The 25,021-nt window shown below is 52.7% G+C and overlaps 1 protein-coding gene across 10 annotated transcripts in view; it reads left to right on the top strand.

Moving 5' to 3' along the window:
- LOC135909202 (latrophilin Cirl-like) overlaps positions 1-25,021 on the top strand; it is a 471,476-nt gene that overhangs the window by 276,675 nt on the left and 169,780 nt on the right. For 4 of the 10 annotated variants that reach the window (XM_070524862.1, XM_070524861.1, XM_070524859.1 and 1 more), the window contains exon 1: positions 4,016-4,115. The exons of the other annotated variants lie outside the window; for them this stretch is intronic. In XM_070524862.1, the coding sequence (XP_070380963.1) occupies positions 4,031-4,115 (85 nt within the window). In that variant the 5' untranslated portion in view covers positions 4,016-4,030. Of the gene's footprint in view, positions 1-4,015; positions 4,116-25,021 lie in introns of those variants that run through there. 10 annotated transcript variants of the gene reach the window in all.

The raw sequence follows: 25,021 nt of genomic DNA, 5'->3' as shown, positions 1-25,021 counted from the left end.
AGGACATCGAAGGACTCTGGTTCTACTGTCAGTAGCAGTGCGCCGATCTCATCGTTACTGCGTGAAATGAGCCGGTATTCTTTACTAAGCGTTGTGCGACGCCCACTGATACGCCTCGAAGGTAAGTTCATTGCTGAAAGGTGCAGGGCAGTCATAGACGACGTACTGATTTCATACATTCTTGACGGCCCGTTCCTGGAAGGCGACTATATATTCTAACGCGATAGGTCACCGATCCACACTGCTCGTGTTGTGCAAGAACTGCTGGAAGAGCGCGCAGTCACTCTCTTGGATTGGCCGCGTCAATCCCCGGGCGCCAACATCATTTAAAATGTCTGGGGCTCGTTGAAAGTATCGCTGGCGCACCATCCCCTCTATCAGACGCCCGGGGATAGGCTTCGATCCACCAGCTTCAGTGGCTGAGAGGTGCTGCGAATGAGCACATCCCTGATCAAGTCATTCTACACTTCACTGCCTTCCAGGATGAGCGCTGTCATCGCTGCCGGCCGCTGTGGACATGACGAGATACTAACTGAAGTTCGGAGCGTAACGTGTCCAGTTCCCCGCCGGCGGGCAGGGTCTGTCTGGTGTAGTGAATGATTGTCGAGAAAAATCACTTCCAGCTCATTGTCTTAACCTAAAATATTCCTTTAATCGTATCCGTTTGTTTCATCGTGTTCGACCCCCATAGTTATCATTGTTGAGTGCTTTGTTTTCTTTTCGAGTCAAACAAAGACTGAGCACGTTGCGCGCACATCTTGGTGCGTCTTATCGCTGCTTATTACAGTAGCACACACAGTGAAGAAATATACGTGCACGCGCTCAGTACCCCGGCCTTTCGAAAGAACAAACGAAGCATGCTGTCAAAAGAAGTTTGTGGAACTCCGTTATCGCCAGTAAAGGCTCAGAGTTTGGCGTCGCACAACGTTTAGCAAAGAATATCAGCTCAGTTCCCGCAGTACCGAATAAATCGGTGCACTGCTCTGACAGTAGCACGCTTTCCGACAATGCGGCCAGCGCGCGCCGCCGTAGCAGACGACGCAGATCACGACTGCGTCTGCGCCTGCTGGAGCTGCTGCCGCCGCACGACTCCATTGCTTGCCACATCGCGATGCAATAAGTTCCGAGTTTTCCCATAAGCGTGAAACAGACTGTACACGCTTCTATTTGCCTTTAAGAAGATCGGTACGCTTGACGATTATTTTTATGGCTGCAATGCGGCGAAAGGGCAGCGTCTGCTTAGCCATGTAAGTGACGCTGAGCAGGTAATTAGAAACGACATCGTATGTGCCGACGGAAAAATCATCAACACATACTATGCGGCACATGCATACGGCACATACGAGCTAAAGTCATTTTTGCTTTTTCTCGCAATGTGTTTGCTACGAATCCGTGTTGTCTCTGATGGCGACAACGGACATCCATCAACACTGTGCGGAAATAAACAAAATACGTCGCTGCATAGCACAAGTACGACATGCGCACACAACTTTAACTAGTACGTCCCCTACCATATGGAATAGAGGCAGCAATGTAGACAGCTTGGCCATTTTTTGACATTGCTCAAGAGACGGAAGTTGAAAGTATTAGTAATCATTAATGCTTCAGCAATGCCGGCGCGTCCAAGACGCGGGCGTGTTTACTCCAGTAACTCGATCGATCGGTGCAGTGGTGATGCGAGAATGAACTCCGGTCATATTCAATGCATCGTGCACATATTCAATTTCTCGGCACGCGTGAACTTCGGCCGCTGCTAGCGCATACAACCGAAGTGGTTTCCATTCTTGGGCAGCGCACACACAAACGAAACACGAGAACGAAGACAGGACAACCGCTCGACGAACAACTGAAAGTTTTTATATGAATAAAAGGATTATGTACCGAGTAATTATTAAATTTATGTGGGTTACATATAAAAACCGCCATACACTCAGGAGTGATCAATGAACGAGCTCGCTTCGTTTGCCCTTTGTTTACTTCGCTCAGCGCACCGCAGTAATCCAAGTCTGTGGTCTGCTTTTTTCGTACCGTTTTCTTGTGAATCGGCAGAATTTCACTGGTGGCATCAACCCTTTCGTGCTTACATTGCTGTCGTGACAGTTAACAACACAATAATAATTTCCGGTCATCCGAAGAGGCGCCGTTGCAAACAAGAGACGTTTCGCGCGCAGCGCGAAGTGAACGCGGGCGCGACCGAAGGAGGCGACGGCGGAAACCTACACCCGTTGGAGATGAAATCGTTCCGCTAGGGGAGAAACGAGCGCTGGCGTCTAGGATGAAACTTGGCGTGCGGGCGTCCATAGTGATGACTCTCCTGGTCCGAGGTCAAGAATGAGCGCATGCGCGTGCTAGCTTGCCAGCAAGCGTGTATACTGGCTGGAGCCTTCTATACGAGTTGCCCACACTCTTATGGCGTTTTGCACTGGTCAATCTGCAGCGGCTGCCAATATCCTCGAAGGAGCGCTTGGGTAGGGTCCCTAGCTCGGGTTTCACAAGTCCGAATCGGCCAGCGGAGCGCAAAAACGCTCCGCGAATGGTCACACAAGTCTGTGTACACGTGACACAAACCGGTTCCGGAAACTATGTCCGACTTCCGCTCTGTACGTTTCCACGGCAACCAATGTCGCCGTCCCCCGTGCGTAATTTGACCGCGGCAGTAGTAGAGTTCGTCATTTCCATGTCGCGCCCGCAGTGATTGTGCATGGACAACGTACAGTCAACCACATAAGTTTACGGAACATGGAATCTGAGAAAAAGCTGAATATCTGCGCAGCCTCACAACGCAGCTTAGTATTTGCATTTACAGCCTCTACTAGTATATGCGAACAATATTGTGTTCTTTGTTTTTACTAACTGCTGTTGCCGGCTGCTCGGAAATTGAACCGTTTCCGAGATACCGTGGTCCGTAAACTTTTGTGGCTGACTGTACATAGAAGGCTTCGTGCAGCACCTGCGTCACCTCGTAATCGCTGTCGTCCGAGCTCTCATCGCTAAACGCAAGCTTTACAGCAGCACCGAACGCGGCAATTTTGCGAACCAACACAATGTTGTGCGTACCGACCGATATCGCTTGAAGACGTAAGTGAGGCCAGCTATTTCCGCCCGAATCCGCGCCTCGGTGGCGGAGCAAGTGAGAACGATCCGGCGCGGAGCGAGTTGATCCGAAACGACCAGGGGAAAGCGCGAACCCGCTCCAGATCGACCAGAGAAATTCGGATTCGTTGCCACGGAGCGTTAAATCCTGCTCCGAATCGACCAGTGAAAAACGCCATTAGACGAATGTACGTTCTTTGGGGTGTATATTTGCCGCACAACGATAATCGTTATCGGCCTTGCTTGCGTTTCCTTTCTAGAAAACCCTGCGCCCGCTACTTTCCTGTCGAGAATCCTTTGTCATGCTGAAAACGCGGATGCCGGTCGTGACTTGCAAGTGCCGGCTTAGCAGCGTTAAAGAAAGGAAATGCGGACGAGACAGATGGCGGTTATCGTTGTGTGGCAAGATAGGACTCAAAGGGTGCAGTTTCGTTTAAGAGTGCACGACCCTTGCGGGAGATGTCGCTATGACGGCATCGGTTCAAAGCGTCTGCTGCGCGTGCTGTAGCGCTGGTGACAAGGCACTTGTCATGGCTTTCGCCGAGCGGGCGCGATATCCTCTTAAGCATGCGTGCATCGAATGGCAACGATTTCTTTTTTTTTTTCCTTGGCGCTGACTGCGTCTCTTTTTATATTCGGTGCCCAGACAATCAAACATTGGTTTTGCGGAATGGGAAAGTGGTACAAACAATGAGGCTGCCAATAACGCCGCATGTACCGTGCGTTTATAAACTGGATTTCACGCTCCCAGCCGATGCCCACATAGCGGCACCTCGTGGAAGGTTCCTGGGCGAACAGCAACTCGCGTGAAGGAGCCAGCGAGTACACGCTTGCACGCAAGCTAGGAGACGTAAGTTTTATCTGAAACCAGGCGAGCCATCACTAGACGTCGCCGATGCCTGTATGGCTGCAAATGGTTTGTGATGGTTCGCGACCTATGGAAAATCGTTCACGTGCCGGCACTGACGTATGCTGCGCTCTGCCTCTCGGCGCCTACGCGGGAGTGGCTGGAGCGGCGCGAGGTAGGTCGAAGAGCTCTCGGCTGCCATGGTGCGCTGGCCAACGACCTAGGCTGGGCGAGATTTGAGGCTCGGGAGGTGGTCAGTAAAATCGCATACCGTGGCCGCCTGCTCGACATGCCTCGAGAGCGGTGGACGCGGCGTGCATGTATTCGATTACTTGTCAGCGACATGCATGCGCACACCGTGTGTGAGGCGCTTATACCGCATATAGAAAGTAAATACGGCCTGTTTCACTCCCCTATCAGTGCACACTCACCGGCGGATTGGGTAAAACAGGCGCGGGAGCGAGTGCGGGATGACGTTGGATGAGAAATATGGCAGCGAAGTCGACGTTGGCTGTCTACCGATGTCATAAGAACACTATTGGCAAGGTGCACCTATGTGACAATTCCCTTGGGAGTAGGTTGCTCTTTGAAGCAATAGCTGGTGCGCTCCGTACACTTGTGCGCCTTCGAAGCTTCAGCAATGATGAGTGATGTGCGGTGTCGGGCGTGCGGAAAGGACGAAAACATTGAACATGTGGTGCTACGGTGTGAAAGCATTGGGCCATCTGTTGCGCAGTCCCTGGGGGCTTAAAGAAGGGAATTGCGCTAAAAAAGACACGGACGAGTAAGGACATGGACGGGCGCAAACTCGCGACTGATTTTATTCAGAAGGAACACAAATATATATACCTAGATTCTTATTGCCTAATCATTGCCTAAGCGCACATGCCAAGAACGTTTTTTCTTTCTTATACAAATTTATACTGGAATCGCTTACACAATCATCACCTGACTTATCAATGTAAAAAGCTTCTGCGAGTTCACGTGCTACCTGGTTACGACTGCGCCTTAAGATTTTGGTTCTAGCCAGCAAAGGCTGGCATGCTTTATCAGGCGTAGCCAAAGGGCATGCGCCGCAATGTAAGGGCAAATTTGACCCTTTTTCGTTAACCATAGAGAGCTTGTGTTCCCTTAGTCGTTCATTTATACAACGGCCCGTCTGGCCAATGTAAACTTTTCCACATGTCAGGGGAATTTCATACACAACCCCGACCGAACACCTGACAAACTGGGTGGCGTGACGTTTGGTGCAGTCTCGCACGCATTCCTCGCCGGAGACAATCCGGGGGCACAAAGAGGCCAACTTGCGCGGGGCAGAAAATACCACCGGCACACCGTAGCGATTGGCTACATTCTTCAGGTTGTGGGAGACCCTATGAATATAGGGGAGAACCGCCGGTCTGGTCTTCGGTTGACCGCCACCATCTTGAGGTGTTCTAGGTTTCAAGCTTTGCAGAAGCTTCTCTGCCACAGCAGCCACGACGGAAACGGGAAAACCAGCCTTCTGCAACCTGCCAATCTGACTGTTGAGGCTGTCATTTACCAGGTGAACACATGATTTCTGCAGGGCTTCCTTCAGACACAGCATAACAATGGCGCGTTTTACCGTCTTAGAATGAGCGGACTCAAAAGGCAACAGGTCTTTCCGGGCTCGTGGTGAGTACATCCAACACTTGTGATCTGGTGTTAAAGTGATGTTAATATCTAAAAACTGCAATCTATCTTGTTCAGGTAATTCGTGGGTGAAGGTTAGACCCCTCCCGTGTCGTTTAAAGACAGATAAGGTCTCTTGCACGGTAACCGGTAGCCGAAGAAGTCGTCTCTTTCTTCAAAGAACATCAGCTGATGCTTCTACAGGCGGACAAGGAGGGAGGATTTGCCGTGCTACCAAAGGGGATGTTTCATGACAAAGCCGTTGAAGCCGTCGGAAGGAACTTTGTCACGAAGAACCTGAAGACTTCCAAGGTAAAGGCTCAAGCCATAGAACTGTGCAAGGACTTGGCTTTAGATAGACTTGCAAGAGCTATTAACAACTGTAAGCGCAATAGCCTAGAACTGTTTTTTACCGTGAAGACGCACAAAGATGACAAGCCGTTCCGGTGTATTGTGAGTGAAAGGGATACGTGGCAACGAGAGATTAGCTCTTTTCTCCAAAAGTGTTTAAGGAATTTAGTTATACAAGACCCTTTTGTTGTGAACAATTCAGGTGATGTGGTTTCTTTCCTACAGGGTTCCTCATCTTTAGGCTACGCTGTCTCTTTTGACATAGAAAACCTGTTCTTTTCTATACCGCATGATGACCTATTTCGTGCAGTTAGGTCTTGCATCGACGAAAATGGTGTAGTAGATTTTCAGAATACTAGCGGCCTAACCGTGGACAATTTCATGAAGCTACTGGAATTTTATCTTGAGTCCACTTTTGTAACTTTTGACAACCATTTTCATGTTCAACGTCAGGGCATTTGCATCGGGTCTTGTGTGGCGCCGGTACTGGCTAACATTTTCCTGGCCAGCATTGATCGTGATCTGGTATGTTATTTGGACGACAAGATGGTTCTTAAAGTTTTTAGATACGTGGACGATTATTTGGTGATGTTTAAGAAGCAACCCGGTTTGACACACACGGTTACCGTGCAAGAGACCTTATCTGTCTTTAAACGACACGGGAGGGGTCTAACCTTCACCCACGAATTACCTGAACAAGATAGATTGCAGTTTTTAGATATTAACATCACTTTAACACCAGATCACAAGTGTTGGATGTACTCACCACGAGCCCGGAAAGACCTGTTGCCTTTTGAGTCCGCTCATTCTAAGACGGTAAAACGCGCCATTGTTATGCTGTGTCTGAAGGAAGCCCTGCAGAAATCATGTGTTCACCTGGTAAATGACAGCCTCAACAGTCAGATTGGCAGGTTGCAGAAGGCTGGTTTTCCCGTTTCCGTCGTGGCTGCTGTGGCAGAGAAGCTTCTGCAAAGCTTGAAACCTAGAACACCTCAAGATGGTGGCGGTCAACCGAAGACCAGACCGGCGGTTCTCCCCTATATTCATAGGGTCTCCCACAACCTGAAGAATGTAGCCAATCGCTACGGTGTGCCGGTGGTATTTTCTGCCCCGCGCAAGTTGGCCTCTTTGTGCCCCCGGATTGTCTCCGGCGAGGAATGCGTGCGAGACTGCACCAAACGTCACGCCACCCAGTTTGTCAGGTGTTCGGTCGGGGTTGTGTATGAAATTCCCCTGACATGTGGAAAAGTTTACATTGGCCAGACGGGCCGTTGTATAAATGAACGACTAAGGGAACACAAGCTCTCTATGGTTAACGAAAAAGGGTCAAATTTGCCCTTACATTGCGGCGCATGCCCTTTGGCTACGCCTGATAAAGCATGCCAGCCTTTGCTGGCTAGAACCAAAATCTTAAGGCGCAGTCGTAACCAGGTAGCACGTGAACTCGCAGAAGCTTTTTACATTGATAAGTCAGGTGATGATTGTGTAAGCGATTCCAGTATAAATTTGTATATGAAAGAAAAAACGTTCTTGGCATGTGCGCTTAGGCAATGATTAGGCAATAAGAATCTAGGTATATATATTTGTGTTCCTTCTGAATAAAATCAGTCGCGAGTTTGCGCCCGTCCATGTCCTTACTCGTCCGTGTCTTTTTTAGCGCAATTCCCTTCTTTAAGTATGTACGACCGACTCGCCCAACAACGTGCTCTCCTGAATTACGTTTCTTCTGCTGGGGGCTTCTCTTGGCTTCGGCCCGACTAGTGGAGGGGACGGTGCATGCAGAGTAGACAGAGCCGCAGTCGCGGAGACGAAGAGGCGCCTCGAATGCTGGCGAGCGGCACTTGCGGACGGGCACCAACGACTGCCCATCAGTGTTCTTCCCTTTTCTCCTTTTCTTTTGCTGTTCTCTTTCCTTTTTTCTTACCTCGATTTGCCTTTTCCCAAGTCGATCGCGAGATCGAATTCCCACCACAGCGGCCGCATTTCGACGGGGGCGAAAAGTGAAAGCACCCGTGTGCTTGGATTAAGTGCACGTTAAAGAGCTCCGGGTGGCCCGAATTATTCCGGAGTGCTCCACTACGGCGTGCTTCAAAATGAGATCGTGGTTTTGACACGTAATACACCACACATTTTTGTAATAAGATCGTATGCGTCCAATGACCTACCGCTTGTTCGTGTTCGCAGCGCGCGGTGTTCCAAGCAGGGCCAGTGCTTGGGAACATAGCGGAGACCGCATCGCCCGGCCTTATATGGGTCTCAAAACTCCGAAAGCTGGAACAAGCACTGTTTGCAGTTGCTGCTGCTTTTCTTGGGAGCAGATGACAACGCACCGCGTTTCACGAGAAAACAGCATAGTACGTGCGTAGCAAATGCAACTCGCCGCTTCTTGCGGGAGTCATCGTCACATGAGGCAATAAGCTCCACCGCCTTTGGCCTGCAAGGATGATCGATTCCTCTCCCGCAGTGCGATCAATCGCATGCATGCGAACCCTCATGCGTAAGATGCCATTGATCCAGCATCAATGCAAATCAATAAAGCTCGCATAACAGGGCAAAGTACACACGGGCAAGGCCTCGGTCAAAAATGTGACGAGTACATATCGCTTATCGCTCACAACGGTCTGTTTACTTCAGCTCTCCCCCCCCCCCCCCCCTCCCACCGAATTTTTTTCGGGCTGTCATGCCCCGCCGACTAAAGCAACCACCGGCGCCGGAAATCATGCTCGATTTTGTCTAGAGTGACCTTTTCACTCTCGAAAAGACATTTCAGCGCGAACATTACGAAATTGGGCTGGAATTAGCGGCAACGCCAATGCACCGGGAGTAAAATCGTAACGCCCCCCCCCCCCCCCTCCCCATTCCCATGGAGCTCCATCCGAGCACAGTTTCAAAGGCGTTTTGATGGCTAGCGCGATTGTCGCTGTATCTCGCGGAGGCCGCGGAATCTAGGGAGCGCTTAGATTTCAATTCTGAAACTTTATGGGTATAATGTTCTCATAAACTTTTTATGCGAATGGTGCATTGACATTTCCAAAGTTGTGCTTTAGATTTTAAATTCCGGAACTTGGCGGGTTTAATGTTGTTATAAACATTTCACGCCAAAGGTGCATTAAGTTTTCTAAAGTTAAAGTCGTACGTCGGACCATACAATGAGACAGAGCATATCAACACACTATCAGACAAGTTTGCTAAGTACGCAGCGAGGTCCGATGAGTCGAAGCGTTGTGGGAGTTCATTTGTGCCATTGTGTCACAGAAAAGAATATCAACATGTTTTTCACCCACGCCAAAGCATCCATGTCAAGACACTAATCTCAGCGAAGGTAACTACGTTCTTATTCATTTTTCGGCTTTGACTTTTATTCGCGAGTACACGTTTAGCCTCTTCACTTTTGTTGTTCTCGTTACCCGCGGGCTGCCAGAGCCAGCCAGAGCGCATGCGTTTTTCTCGTGTTGCCCCGACCACCGCGCGGCGCACTTCGGTGCGTATTCGTTTATCTGACCGAGTGGCTTTTTGCCTGGCAGAGTTTTGGACGCTTTCTGGCTAGCTGACGAGTAAAAGAAACAATGGTCCCTCGCCACCATCACAGTGGGGATTCGACGGATTGCAATGCGTTCGCTTGAGCGCAATCTGTCCGGAAAGTCCTGTCTCGCTGGTGTATAGGATGCCGAGGAATATCCGTATGGTTCTCGGTGTGCCAAGCGTCTCACGTTATCTTCGATAGTCATTCGGTAGCCACATGAGGTACCCAAAGTGGGCATTCGATTGTGGCCAACATGCTTTCCTTCGCGTCTTTTTTCCTTTTTTTTCATTTCGGTGCCTGCGCCGCACAAAGGAAAAAAAGACATTGTTGCGGCGCAGCGAATTGCCGCATGGTGAAAGTTCGATTTTGCTACTTCTTTTGCGAAGGATAAAGGGCCACGGGATGCTTCAGTTGCCGGGTACTCTTACTATATTGTTGCGATAGCAGTTATATGGAAACTCCAGGCGCATTCCTGCCGTCCTCGTCGAACTCATGTTCTCTATGAAGTTCAAAGGTGATAACATCGCGACCGCGCTCGGCATGTTGCATGTGCGAGTGCAAGCGAAATGGGGGGGGGGGGGGGCGGCATAGGTGAGCCGACGATGGTTGCTTAGTCTTGTGTGTGCAAGGGAGAAAATCGGGGAGGAAGCGCGCCGCCTTCCGTCGCGCGCGTTACATCGGTGGATTGGATCGAGGGAGGAGGGGGCGGTGATCTTTAAATCTGTGGTAGCGCAACATGTTTACTTGCCTTGGTTGACGCATCATATATAGTGAATTTTGCTTAGATACGTAGATTTATTGGACAGTTATACGTATATTTAAATATCTTATTGCGAGGTTTTGTGTATATGTGCAGTGAACTTTGTTTCCAGTTACACATTTTTGTCATTTATCAAGGTGTATCAACGCATTTGTGTATTCCATTGTATCTTCGTATTTCTAATGTCCGAAGGCGAGTCAAATGAAAGTGAGCCAAATCACCCTGCGCAATAATGACTCGATTCATTATCTGCGACGCATGCGCAAGGCACAGAGGCATCTCTCATTTACAAAAGTGACACGAAGGTGTAAGGATCAAGGTTCTTTCCCATGACAGAATTTCATGTGGTTTTTTCATCTCTGCGCATGTACGCTATACACATTGCAATGTACCAATGTACTGTTTCAAACTACACCAATGTGTGCCGTTTTATTTTTCGTTTTTTTTCCTTCATTATGTAGCGCTTTTTACTTGCAGTTTTTCATGTTTGTACGTTTTCTTTAACATTGGTCTATCACGCAGTTAACAATCTTTTCATTTCTATAGTCAGTTATTCTCAATGTTATTGACAAGTTTTTGCTGCATTAGTATTTATTCTTTGTTTGTGGTTTTTATCTTGCCATGCGAAAAAGTGTTTCTGTTTCTTCTATTTTGTACTCCGGGGAGCTGGGAACTAGTCGAGCTGACTTGTCAGCTTTTTTTCCCGCACTTCCTCACTTCATGAGTGAAATAAAGATTATTATTATTATTATTATTATTATTATTATTATTATTATTATTCTCTCATACCCTAGGTTGAACATGCTTGAGTCATGTAATGGACATTCCAAAGTTGAACGGTGGGGTGTCGTGAGGTTCGTGACAGATGAAGATGTTTCCCAAAAAGAAATTAGTTGCCGTATGACTGCCGTGCACGTTGAACATGGCATTTCAGTGGCCACTGTAAAGCGTTGGAGCAAACGGTTCAAAGAAGGACGGGAAAGTTGCGAGGGCGATCCAAGACCGGGCCATAGCCACCGTGCAATCACCTCCAACACAATTGCAAAGGCTGATTAGAAAAGAACGGATGATAAGCATCGAAGAATTGGCAGGGCGTGTGTACATCAGTCACGGTTCAAGTCCCACCATAATTCATGATCAGCTCTTGTGTGCGCGATGGATGTCCAAGATTTTGAACCACCGCCAGAAGATAGAGAAGTTCGGCGCTGCCTTGACTCATCTAATCCGGTATCATGATGAGGGTGACGACTTTTTGTCTGCACTTGTGACCGGGGACGAATCATGGCGCCACTACTACAAGCCTGAAACACGACGGCAAAGCTTACTGGGGAAACATTTGAATTCACTACCCCTAAGGAAAGCAAAGGCCGTGATTTCTGCCGGAAAGGTGTTGACTTCTTTTTTCGATCGTCAGGGGCCATTATTCATCGAATTTGCTGAGCCTGCAGAGACTATCAATCGTTTCCCATGTTATGAAACGTTGGATCGGCTGCTTGTCGCAATCAAGAACAAACACCGTGGAAAATTGAGAAGTGGGGTCATCTTGCTCCGCAAAAATGGCCGTCCCCACGTCGCTCATGTGGTTAATACAAAACTGGCAAAGTTCAAGTGGGAAACGCTGCAACATCCGCCATACAGCCCAGACCTGTCGGCTTGCGACTTCCACATTTCGGAGCATTAAAAAAAAACAGCTCAAGGGAACCATATTCGTGTCGCACAATGACGTTAAATAGTCAGAGACATCTTGAAACAACAACCCAATGAGTTTTATTAGAATCACGATACTAGTTAGTCATTGGGACAAATGTCTAAATGCTCATGGAGGCTACTTTTAAATAAAGTACCCTGTTTGTTATATATTCGCATTGGCTCACTTTCATTTCCCTCGCCCTCATACATTTTGCAGAACTTCTGCTTTCTATATATTCTCTCTGCTAAGACTATAATTTTGGTGCAATTACTCACAATACACGACCAGTGACAGCTGCTTCTGCACAACACATTGGAACAAAGGACAGCGTCATTGAGATTTTTCCCTGGTCGTTGCATATGTACAAAAATGTAAACAAGCTTCTTGAACGAGAGAGAGAGAGGGGGGGAGGGGGGGGGAGGGGGGCAGGGAGGCTTGTAAAGTTTTATACAAATATTTGTCCTCAACTTGTTCATTTCATGGCCTCTACATTTTTCATATCAGCGGCATACACTGCTTTGCTGGTTTAAAACTGATATAGTTCTAAGGTTCGTGTGATATTTTCTTTACGTATTAAATATACAGAAAACATGGAAGCATTGATATCAGTTATTTCTGGCACAAATTTTTTGACATACGTGTATATTCTCGTATGAACAAATACACATTTTACTCGTCTTTACAGTGCGTAGCGTTCAAGAATTCGTTTGCAGCATCTTTGGCAATGGCAACGCACTTATAATTAATGTTTAATGTATTTGATCCCTGGACAACTTCTATAAGGAGGAGACCGAGCTGCGAAGTGAGCCCCCCCCCCCCCCCCCCGAAGGAAATTTCTGGCTACGCCACTGGCCGCCACTGTGGCTTCACGGAGTGTTTGCTTGCCAAGGCTGGCTGCGTGAGGTAATGCTCCCTCCTATCTTTTTCCTTCCTCCATTTCCACATCATCATCATCATCGTCATCACCCGGAACCTTAGTTATTCCCTGCTCCGGTCGTTGGAACCATGGAGGAAGGAAAATACTGGCAGGGAGCGTCACGTGACAATCTTCAAGCCTATAAAAGTCATTAAGTATGAAGTCACAGAAATTTAGAGGAATGGGAAAATAGGAAATAGGCCCTCACGTGAGAGGCACGCGGTAGATTTAGTGGGCTCGCTTTGGTTTCGTCTGCTGCGGGGATTTTGGAATATGAAGGATGAAGGAATTCAAGTGTGTGAAGCAGTCGAGTCTGTCTTACGTACTAAGCAAGCAGAAGACAGGCGTGCAGTAGCGAACGATGGCGTCGGCATTATGCCCAACGACCCACGACGACCACCTGAAGGACAACTGGTCGCGTTTCGGGGTGGTTTCGGGGAAACGAAGGAAACCTTTCGCCCTGCGAACGAGTGAAGGCAACCAAGCTGTCCTTCCTACGGCGATCCGTCGCGTTTGGGTGCATCTCCTGGGAAACAATATGATCTCTTTCGCCCCCTGCAAGCATGCGCAGGCGCTGAAGCGAGCGTCCAGGGTTTGCAGTGACTGCTTTTCCGTGTGAAAAAAAAAAAAATTCATCCCATCTTGTGCCCAACGATGGAGCTGGCGAGCTGGGCACCCCGACCATATTTGATGCCGTGCCCGCTCACTGTTATGCAGGCGGTGCCAGTCGACGCCGTCGTTCTGCTCAGTGCCTTCTGCCTCTCAACAGACGGGCGAGAACTTAATAGGCACGTCTCAAAGAGAGACGCTGGCGTCGGCGTCGAGAGCAGTCGCACCTCACGTCGGATCCGCCAATTTTCGGCCCTCGTGCCGGTTCTTCTATCCCTATCCGGACAGTTTCTTCATGAGTGGGTGAAGCAAGTCGTCAGGACCATATCGATACCAGTTGTATACCAATACTCGCCCGGGGTGGCCCAGGAGAGTTTTGGGAAGCCCTTGACCACGCCGTGCGCCGACCTAGGCCTATCCGGCCTAGCTCGAGTGCGGCCGCCAGCACCCCAGCGCGCAGACGAAGGGACGACCACCCGGCCGCCCGCCGCCGCCTCGTCGCCCATCTCCCGGCTACCCACCGCCATGGAGATCGCTGTCCAAGGACAAGAGGTGACCCCCGATGAACTTTCGGACGCTTCCTGGCAGACGCCAGGCCTCCGCGCCCAAGAGAAACGCCGCGCAGCGTTGCGCCTCGCCGCCGCCGACGCAGCTAAATCGCCGCGATCGAAGCAGGCAAGTGCTTCGCCTCCTCAGCCCCGCCGTCACGCTCCACTCCCTCGCCTTCCGGCCGACACGATTCACCTCGTCGGCCGCCCCAAAACCCCCGTCGACCTCACCAAACTCCAGCCTTGGCATTTGTACACCGCCTTGCTGCAAGCAGCGAGCCTGCAAGACCTCCCGCCCGCATCTCGCGACACGGTGCGGATCCACCCGGTCAACAACACCTTTACGCTCAGCGTCGCGGAATCGGCTCGCGCTCAAGCCTACCTCCGCATCACCTCCCTCACGGTGTCCGGCACCACTATCGCCATCCACCTCTACGCCCCACCGCCGGACGACGCCCTACGGGGCATACTCTACCACGCCTTCGACGACTTCACAGATGAAGCCATCCTTGACGATCTGCAGGCAAGCAATCCTGCACTTTCTATTGTGGGTGCCCGCCGTATGGGCAAGACTCCCCACATCTTGGTCACCCTCACGGACCCCAAACTACCCCGGTGGATCTTCTACCACGGAGTCCACCTTCGCCTCCTCCCTTTCCACAACAAGGTGGAGGCCTGTTTCAACTGCCGCTCGACTGGCCACCGGACCGACGTGTGCCCCAAGCCACAGCAAGACAGGTGCCGTCGTTGCGGCGACTTTCACCCCCCACCGCTCGAGGGCTCGCCCCCGACTTGCACCCCCCGCTGCATCGTTTGCAACGGGAATCACTCAACGCATAGTTCCAACTGTAAGCACCGCTACGTGCAGCGCCCTCAACCCCCGAAGCAAACGGCGCGCCGTCCTCCGCCGCCTCCACCCTCCAAGTCGACCAGTGACTTCCCACCCCTCGCTCCAGCGGCGCCCAAACCAGCCTCTAAGCCCAACCAGTCGACGTGGTCCCGCGGCCCCCCCGGCGCTCCCTCGGCGTCCTCCTCGCCGCAGGTCGTCGCACTGCAGCAGGAAAACGCCTCCCTACGGCAGCAGCTCACTGCACAAACCGCTACACTTGCGGCACAGAAGACCCAAATTGAATCCTTCCAAGCCCAACTACGAGCTCTTGAGGAGAAGCTTGAGGCAGCCATCACGCTCCCATCATGTCTGCCCTCCTCAACCGCCTCCTCCTCTGACATGGATGTTCAGACTTGCGAAGGAGGCACTAGCAAACGCCGCAGACCCAACACCCCTCCTGCATCTCTCCACTTTTCCGAAGAGGTCCAGGCAGCCATCAAGACGACCCTGGTGGACCTAGAAAAACGGCTGGAGAGCCGTTTCACCTCGATATACCAGCTTCTCACGGCACAACAAGAAGCCCTCAATGCCATGCGCACCGACCTCACTGCCTATCCCCCCGCCATGTCCTTCCAATCTCTCCAAGAGACGGTGGATAGCCTTCAAGCTTCCATGCTCGCAACCATCCGAGCCAAGCCACCGCTCCACGTCCGCACCACCTCATCCTCTGCCGCCCGACCCTCGCAAGCACCAGCCGAGGCAATACCTCTTTCTTCCGCTACTAATCATGGCTGACCGCTCTGTCGTCACCGTTTGGCAGTGGAACTGCCGTGGTTTTCGCCCCAAGCGTAACCACCTCCTTCTACACCTTCAACAACTGGACCCCTCGGTCTCTCCTGACGTCATCGTTCTACAGGAGACTCACGCCACCACTTCCCTCTCGGGTTACGTCGCCCATGACCAAGTAGCTCATCACCCTCTGCCCCATCCCGTCACGGCCATCCTCACTCGGCGGACGCTCACGGTCAATCGAGCCGATCTGCCCTTCCCTACGGTCCACCATGTCTTTATCGAGGTCCTACCTCAGCGACGTGAAGACCCCTCTCTTTTTATTCTTAATGTTTATACCCCCCCACGCGTCACTAAAGACCTGTCGCTCGTTGCTCTGCTCCGTGCCGCTGCAGCGAGAGCAGCCAAATCCCCCCTCCTCGTTCTCGGTGACTTCAACGTCAGGCATCCGGACTGGGGTTACTCCAAGGCCGATGGCCCCGGCGCGAGGCTGTGGCAGCTCGCACACGACCTCCACCTCTCCCTGCTCACCGACCCCACGCAACCCACGCGCATCGGCAACAGCGTGTGCCGCGACACCACTCCGGACCTCAGCTTTTGCCGTTACGTGCACGACGCGCGCTGGTCCAATACACATCAGTCCCTGGGCAGCGACCACTACGTCCTCGCCATCCAAGCCCGTACCTCCCCGTGCAAGCCGCGCCCACACACGACCCGCTATACGGATTGGGATGCGTTCCGAGCCCGCCGGCTGCACTCTGCCACCCCCGACATCGAGGACCTTTCGATGTGGACCGACCAGCTACTGGCGGACCTCGACGGGGTCACCGCCTCGATCCCCACCACGGAGGACCATCCGGCAATTGACTCTCGCCTTGCCCACCTCTTAGCCGCTCGCACGAGCCTCACCAACCGTTGGCATAAGCAACGTCACAACCGTCGCCTGCGCCGCCGCATCGCATACCTCGATCGCGAGATCGAGCATCACACAACTGTGCTCGCTCGCCAACAGTGGGAGCAGCTTTGCTCAGGGATCTCCGGTCAGTTGGGCTGCAAGCAATCGTGGCATCTCCTCCGCCACCTCCTCGACCCTGCTTCCGCCAAGTCAGTCGCTCGGCAACAATTACAACGCATTGTCCGGGCCTACCCCGGCGACACACCGTCGCTGATAGCAGACCTGGCCGCCAAATACCTCCAGCTGACACCCCCTGGCACCTCTTCTCCCCCTCTCGCGTCCTACTCCGGGGCCCCCAACCCCGAACTAGATGCCGATATCACGGAAGCTGAAGTCTACGCGGCGCTACACAAGCTCCGCACCACCTCTGCCCCCGGTCCAGATCGCATTCCCAACAAACTACTCCGAAATCTTGATGCCCCTTCGGTCCTTGCCCTCACTTCGTTCCTGAATGAGTGCTGGCGCTCCGGCAACCTCCCCCAGTCGTGGAAACACGCTCGCGTGGCTTTCATCCCGAAGCCGGGCAAGAAACTCACAATCGAGAACCTCCGGCCCATCTCACTCACATCGTGCGTCGGCAAGCTCATGGAGCACGTCGTCCTAGCTCGCTTGCAAACGTACACCGACGCTCACCACCTCCTTCCCCACACCATGATTGGTTTCCGCCCCCACCTCTCCACACAAGACGTCCTCTTGCAACTCCACCACGACCTTCTCGATCCGCCCACCTTCTCGGACACTAAGGCTCTCCTTAGCCTCGACCTTCACAAGGCGTTCGACAACGTCTCCCATTCGGCTATTCTTACCGAACTCGCCACCATCAATCCCGGCTCTCGCACCTACCACTACATTCGCTCCTTCCTCACGGCCCGCACGGCCGAAATCATCGTGGGAGATCTCTCGTCTCCCACGTATGCGCTTGGATCTCGCGGTACCCCTCAGGGCGCTGTCTTGTCGCCTTTCCTTTTTAATCTCGCCCTTCGCTCACTTCCCGACAAGCTCGACCGTATCCCCGATCTCAAACACACCCTGTACGCGGACGACGTAACTCTTTGGGTCACGTCTGGCTCCGACGGGCACATTGAGCAGACGTTGCAACGCGCAACTGACGTCGTCACAAGTCACGTGCACGCGGCCGGTCTCGCTTGCTCGGCGGCCAAATCGGCCCTCCTCCTCATGCGGCCCCCCGACCGGCGTCGCCACAAGACGCCTCACCCCACCATCACGATTCACGCCAATTCCACTCCCGTTCCCGTCGTCTCGCATCTCCGGGTGCTCGGGCTGATAGTACAGTCAAACCGCCATAATGCTCACACCATCGACCAGCTCTCGCTTTCGGTTCAGCAAACCGCGCGCATGCTTGCTCGTGTCCGAGCGCGGCGCATGGGCATGCGCGAACACGATCTCCTCCGCCTAGTGGACACTTTCGTCGTTTCCCGTCTCACGTACGGCCTTCCTTATACTCGTCTTCTGAAATCGGAACGCGACAAGGTCGACGTCCTCATCCGCCGTGCATACAAGACTGCTCTCGGCCTTCCCCCCAACGCGTCCACGGCACGTCTCCTCCGCCTGGGAGTCCACAACACGCTCGACGAACTGATCGAAGCTCACCGCACCGCTCAGGTGCAACGCCTTCATCGTTCGCCGACCGGTCGCTACATCCTCTCTTCCATCGGTCATGACACCTCTTCTCACCCGCCAGACCTGGTCTCACTACCGCATGCTCTTCGGGCAGCCTTTTCTATCAAGCCGCTACCCAAGAATATGCTCCCGGGACACCACGACGCCCGTCGCCAAGCCCGTGCGGCCATGCTTCACGCCAAGTACGCCGACCACCCGGCCATCGCCTACGTGGATGCGGCCAGATACGCCTCGCCCGGGGACGCCTTCGCAGTCGTCTCCGTCTCGCCCTCCTCGGTACCCTCGGCACCCTCGGGGCCGACAATCACGGCCGCCACCGTTCGAACGCCCTACGTCGTCGAGGCTGAGGAGGCAGCCATCGCTTTAGCCGCCACCTCGACCAACGCCAGCGTCATACTCTCCGACTCCAAGCACGCCATCTCCAATTTCGCCCGAGGTCTCGTCTCGCCTTCCACCTTACGGCTCCTTCGCCCACTTCTACTGGAAAACGAGCCGTGTCACATTGAACTGGTCTGGGTCCCCGCCCACTCGGGTCACCCCGGCAACGAGTCGGCTCACCAACACGCTCGAGGATTCGTCGACCGAGCGGTGTGCCCCTCCGCGTTGGACGCCCCGGTGCCGGAGCCCCTGGTCACCTACCACGACATTACCCAGCACGTACCTGGGTAATGTCGTGGTACGTAGGTGCCTGGGTAATGCATGGGTAGTACGTACCTGGGTAATGCACGTAGGTGGGTAGGCGTACCTCGAACGGTACGCCTACCCACCTCCACATGGCAGTCTTCCCAAGCGGTCCGAGATCGCCTGGCGTCGCCTCCAGACCCGCACCTTTCCGTGCCCCCTAGTGTATTCGCACATCCACCCTGGTGTCATTGATCCACGCTGCTGCCTGTGCGGCGACGTTGCCTCCTTGAACCACATCCTCTGGGGCTGCCCGGAAGATCCCCCGCCCGCCGACCTCGTCTCGCCACCCCCCACCGACGAACAATGGGAGGCTCTTCTCTCCAGCACCGACCGAGACATCCAAACACGGGTCCTGGCACGAGCTGAAGACTCCATCGTGAAGCACAACCTGGAAGCCTACGTAGCTTAGCCTCCCTTATCCCTTACCCCTTCTAATAATAAAGTTGACACTCACTCACTCAAAGCATAAGGACGTCGCTCTACAGAGTCTTACAAAATAGTGCTCGTAAATCTCAAGGAAAGACGACGATTTCGGCGTTGAGAGTGAAGGGTAAGCCTTTTTATTTATTTCACAAATAACGAAAGACCCACAGCAGAACCTTTTACTAAGCAAACACTCGACATATAACTATCCGGCGAAAGATCTCGTCTCATCTTATATAGGCGCTCTACAGCAAACAGAAATTAGCGAGAAAAAACGCACCGAAGTTTCAGGCACACAACATCTGATTCGACGAAGCAATAGACCACGCTCTGGACGGGTTTCGATGTGAGAGCGCCGAGTAACTGCAGTGGTAAGTGCAAGTGATGCTTTGAAAATGCTGTCGCCAGGGGTCTGGCTCCCCAGTCTTTCTCCGCGTTTCAAGGCAACGCATTTGAAGCGAAGAACGGAGCCCGTGGTAGCAGAAACCCACGCGTCCAACTTCCTATACGCGCCTCCGTGCCTTTGACCATTTAGGAAACTCTATGCTACCTGGGCCATCGAAATGCCCGAACTGCATGAAATATCCATCCCTAGAGCATTGTCTATGGCATTGCCTCACACTCAACCCAAACTGCAGTTAGCCCTCTCCACCGTTCCCACTAACATCAAGCCACGGTCATGGACGGACTGGCTCACTCCACCACCCCATGCAACTAACATTCTCCTGCCGGTGCTTATCCAGCACGTCAGAGACGTGTTGGGTGAGGACTGCTAGCTGACCGACACGGTTTGAGCGCCGGACGCTGGCGTAAAAATAAAAGTTTTTTTTCTCTCTCTCTCTCAATGCCTTTGATGGCAGGCGCCGCTAAGCCGCTAATCGTTACCACGTACCAGACAAACACGAATGGTCCAGCAACAACGTGGGTCTATCCCTACCCAAAAGACACCGCGCACAAGGCCCCGGCGAACGGGAGGAGCGGCTTCGGAGGAGGTTGGCTTGCTGAATACTAGTAGAATCACGGGGTGCTCCCTCCTAGTCTTTTTTTTTTGTTCCCTTCTTCCATGGTTGGAGCCCCGTCCTGGACAGTTCTGACCCCGGTAGTACGTAAGTACATGCGTTAAATGCTACGCTTCACGACTCTGGAATCACACCGCAAGCAGCCTTTGCTGAAAACAACGCGGTGTCTCTAGCTTAGCTGCAGGATGACGCACGCGTCCGGCCCCTCGATCAAATCAGAATCTGTTAGCGCTTGAACATATCTTTCTTTTTCATTCAAGAGCGCGTGTCTTTGTGGAGGTGAAGAACGGCGCGGCGTCGCAGAAGCGTCCGTGATGCTGGCATGCCAGCTAACCGAACCAGCCGCCGCAACTGCCAAGGTTTCGAACTTAAGCAGCAGCAGCAGCCCTATATAGTGCAGTAAAATGAAGGGCCATGAAGTGCAAAATTAAAATTAGGCGTTAAACTTAAGGCAAACAAAGCTTAAAAACTTCCCGAGACCGATCCTAATGAGAATTTATCCAATACACCGCCAGTTTACTCATAGATCTATCTTTTTCCCAGGAACCAAGGAACGTGTTACGAGTTCCGTGCGTGCACGAAAACGTCTCATAGCAGACGAAGTTTTGCCGACCTGTTTTAAATCATGTAACAACATTTCGACGCGCTGGCTTACACGCGACCTGTTGAGGTATGCGCCCGTGGCCTAATGGTATCGGGCATCAAATTGGTGGTAGAGTTTTAGAATCCGGCCGGCGAGCACTTTTATTTATTTGCGAACTTATGCAGTTTTTCATATTCACGAGCGTACGGGTCCGCACCCGACCTCATAACGAGGTTGGCCCACGCTCGCTTACCGACCTGCGGGAGCAGCCCGTGCCGCTCCGTCGCCCTAAGGCGTTGGGCCAAGCATAAAGAGGCCCGACCTTCTGCCGACGTGGTGAATGGGCCAGCATGAGCGGACCATGGCCCTCGCTTGTCTGGCCCCCGACTTCTTCCCGACTTGTTACCAACCGTAAGCCAAGTCTCGTTGGGTTGATGTCAGGGAGTCACATATACGGACGATTTTAGAGCGCAGCTCTTTGGCGTCCGTTCCTGGGTTTCGCGTCGTCGTCGGCGTTGTCGTCGGCCTCGTAACCAGCTCCGCCCCCTTTCATCCTCCCAGCGCTAGCAGCGACCGACTGATACCGCTGGATGCCGCTGACGCCGCTAGAGAGTCAAGATAACGTGACTGCATAGAACACCGTCGCCGCCATGCAGAAAGAGGAGGAAAAGGTCCCCCCCCCCCTGTTCTTGTGTGGCGGATAGGGTGCTCTTCAATTGCCGACGCGCCGGTTATTTCACGTAGGCCCCGGCACGTCGACGAATACGTGACCACCTTCCCACGGCTAGACCTGGTTCTTAGCGCTGCGGAAGCGAGGGTATCATATTGTTTGTGTCGGCATCGGCGGCGTTGTCCCTGAAACCAACTCCGCAGCTGGGGTTGACTCACTATCGGCGTCAGCGGCATCAGTCAGTCGCTGCTATCTCTTCCCTCCTCCCTTTATCGTGTTGTCCGCTTGCTGCGCGCGCTTCTGCCCCCATCGTTTGCCGCTGGGTGTACACGCCGCCCCCCTCCCCCCTCTTCCTGCGAGTCTCCGGTTGTCAAAGCGCCGGCTCGAACTTAATTCCTTTCTTCGCTCCTCCTCCAATGCAACCCCTGTGCGGTGGCAATCAGAGAGCCAGATCGGTGGCGGCGGATCTGTATATGTGCACCGCCCGAGCCGAAATTGCCGCTGCCGTTCGCCCTGTGCGGTGGCAATAAGAGAGCCAGATCGGTGGCGGCGGATCTGTATATATAGCGCATACATGTGTTGCTCGATTTCTTTGCCTCAATCTATCGAAAAGGTGAAACAGCTTATTTGCTGCGCTCAAATTTCGCATTAGGAAGTCACGTAATCGTCGGTAATTTTTTTTTCAGTTTTTCACTGGCCCCCTTCTCCGAGCAACAAGGAAGCGCTGCGCTGGACGCAGAGCGCTGGAGTCGTGACAATGAGTATAACCGCAACCTTGTGGTGGGGGCAGTAGCAAACGGAGCGTTTAACCTGGCGATTGAGGCCGGCCATTTCTCCGTCTGGGCGTCTCTTACAACGTTATTGTGGTATGTCACCACATGTCCATCAAACCAGCCTCTCTGAAGCAGCAAAATCTTGATGTGAAGCGCCTGTCCGTCGTACATGCTGTTCTTTTAGTCCACGTCCTTGTAGGGGTGTTTTTTCTTGAAGCAGTCTCTCTTAGGAATGCAAAAAAGATTTGCAGGTTCCAACTGACCTTCTGGGAGCACGATGTGTTGCGCCTGTGGAAGGTCATTCTTTTTCAAGTTCTTCATCAGAACGTCCTTGCTTCCTACCATAAGAACGCTGTTGCGCTGCGTGCAATCCGTGAGCACTGCGATTAACCACTGTTCCCGGGCCCGGTTCTAGTGCGATGTTTGGTGTACATTACCCTGTATACTCGGACTTAACACTGGAACTCCGACCTCAGAATTCTGCGCACCCTCCGTGCGTGACCGAACAAAGGGACAAAGCCGTCAAACGGCAGGAACATATCTTGTGGAAGCATTTCGTTTCGGGCACAGAAAGAAAGCGAGCGAGATCGGCAAGAGGCGCCGGCGGCAAAAAGTGAAGGCACAGTAGAGAGGATTCAGTGCATCCTCTCGTGATCCGATATCTCGTCGGTGCGTCCGCAGTGAGCGCGTCAGCAGCGACACATGACCCCGTCCGCTTACCTAGCAAGCGACGTTCGCGAACTGCTCGGACAGCGTTTTGTGTCCTCCGCCGTCCCACAGAAGGAAACTTGAAGCGCGCCGTTTCCCGGCTCGCATGCGCACTGGCCGAGTGCATCGCGGGCGCTTTGCCGAGCCACGATGCGTTGAATTCCTGCAGCCTCGTTAGGATCTTTTCCGTGCAGACACTTTCTTTCAATGCGTGAGCACTTCTAACGATCGAGGAAACCCGTCCGTCCGTCACGAAACACGATCGCTTTGAAGATAGGGGTATTAGATTTGGAGTCGGGCTTGTGGGACGATCGGAGGAACTTGGGGCGACAGGACTAGGTGAGCAGGATTTATTTACATTATTTACATGTGAACATGGGATACATTTACACAGTCTAGGGTGACTCCTAAATGGAGCCCGCAAGATGAAACATACAGCAAACGAGCACACAGCTCACGAGTACATTTCGAGCACAGAGCACGACGACGAACATCCACTAGCAGCCGACAATCGCTGCTTATAAGCACTCCGCAGTCGACGCACCTGCAGCGGGCTGATATAGCTGCAGGCCGATCCCAACAGGGACCGCAGCAGCGAGCGAATTCGCCTTCTTGCTGCCTCTTGTTTCAACACGAACTAAGCGGCGAGAACACAGGCGGCCGTGTATGGCGCGGCCGCGCATACAGGCCGCGCATCAACCGCCGACTGAGTGCGGTTGATCAAGTTTTATAATGCTTCGACCCGGATGGACAAGGCGCTAGAGAGCGATAACGGCTTACCATTGGGCTTAGTGATCGGAACGTCGTCAGCGCACCTGGCGCCGCCACCTGCAGTAGTTTGCTTGCGTCATCAATGCACCTTTTGCCGCCGTCCGTAGCGCTTCGCGTGTCGCCGCGGCGCTGTCGTTTATACTGGTCGGATCAAGTTTCCTAACATTCGTAATGACGTCAGGCTGCGTGGAGATGAGCAAGTCGCACAATGCTTACGCATACTGTCAAGAATGGCGAGCTGCGAAACAAGATTGCCACACAGTTACGACAGGGCGACACGACGCGCACCTCTCCCTCTCCGTCGCTGCAGCTGGGAGGCGTTCAAAGAAGCGGCCTTTGCGCTGGAATCCGCCGCCTTCCACCCGCCCCATCGACATTGTGACGGGACTAGTTCGGCGTGTGTGAACAATGATTCCGGAGTTCCCCAACGCGGAGCTGATTTGACACGCATGGACAAGCTGCCGTGGGGACGACGTATTTTGGGGCGTCTCACGCTTCGGCCTAGCACGGAACAACGAGCGACCCTCGATCGGCGCCGATAGTTCCCGGAACGGCACCCCGCCAACGCCGTCGTCGGGCATCAGAGCGCGGTTGCCTTTGTGTCTGTAAACTGACCTGCAGAGCAGCGGCGAGTTGGTGATGAGTAAACGAACAGTCGCCGCATCGTAGGACCGGCGGATCGAGTGTATAAAAACTGTGGTTGTGCGAATGCTGAGGACACTTCTCTTGAGCAGTCATGTTAGACTGAGTCACTTCTCTCATGCAGTCCTGTTGGACTAATTCTCTTTTTCTCAAGCAGTCATGTTAGACTGATTGAATTTCTGTAAATAAACCCTTTTCCTCGTTCTCGATGAGAAATACTTTTTCACTTCATCATCGATCTCAGCGTAAATAAGTTGGACGACGGCATGGGCCAGCTACCTCCGAATTCATGCCGTACTCCAATCTTGGCAAAGGACCACGGACGATGGGATTGAGCCCCCAATCCTGACAACTGGCTGACAGCGGTGAGATGGACTTTGCGACATGGCGCTGTATCTGCGGTGAGTGCTTGGTTTTTGCTTTGACTCTCTAGGCTTCATTTTGTGGTTGTTCTGTTTAGAACAGTAGGGAAGCTAGATTGTTGTGTGTTAGCTAGGTTGTGTTTTACTAGCTAGATTTAGAGAGCAGAATCAAGGCAGTAAAG

Source organism: Dermacentor albipictus, chromosome 9 (assembly GCF_038994185.2).
Source record: "Dermacentor albipictus isolate Rhodes 1998 colony chromosome 9, USDA_Dalb.pri_finalv2, whole genome shotgun sequence".
NCBI lineage: Eukaryota > Metazoa > Arthropoda > Arachnida > Ixodida > Ixodidae > Dermacentor > Dermacentor albipictus.
This window is presented reverse-complemented; position numbering and strand designations above follow the sequence as displayed.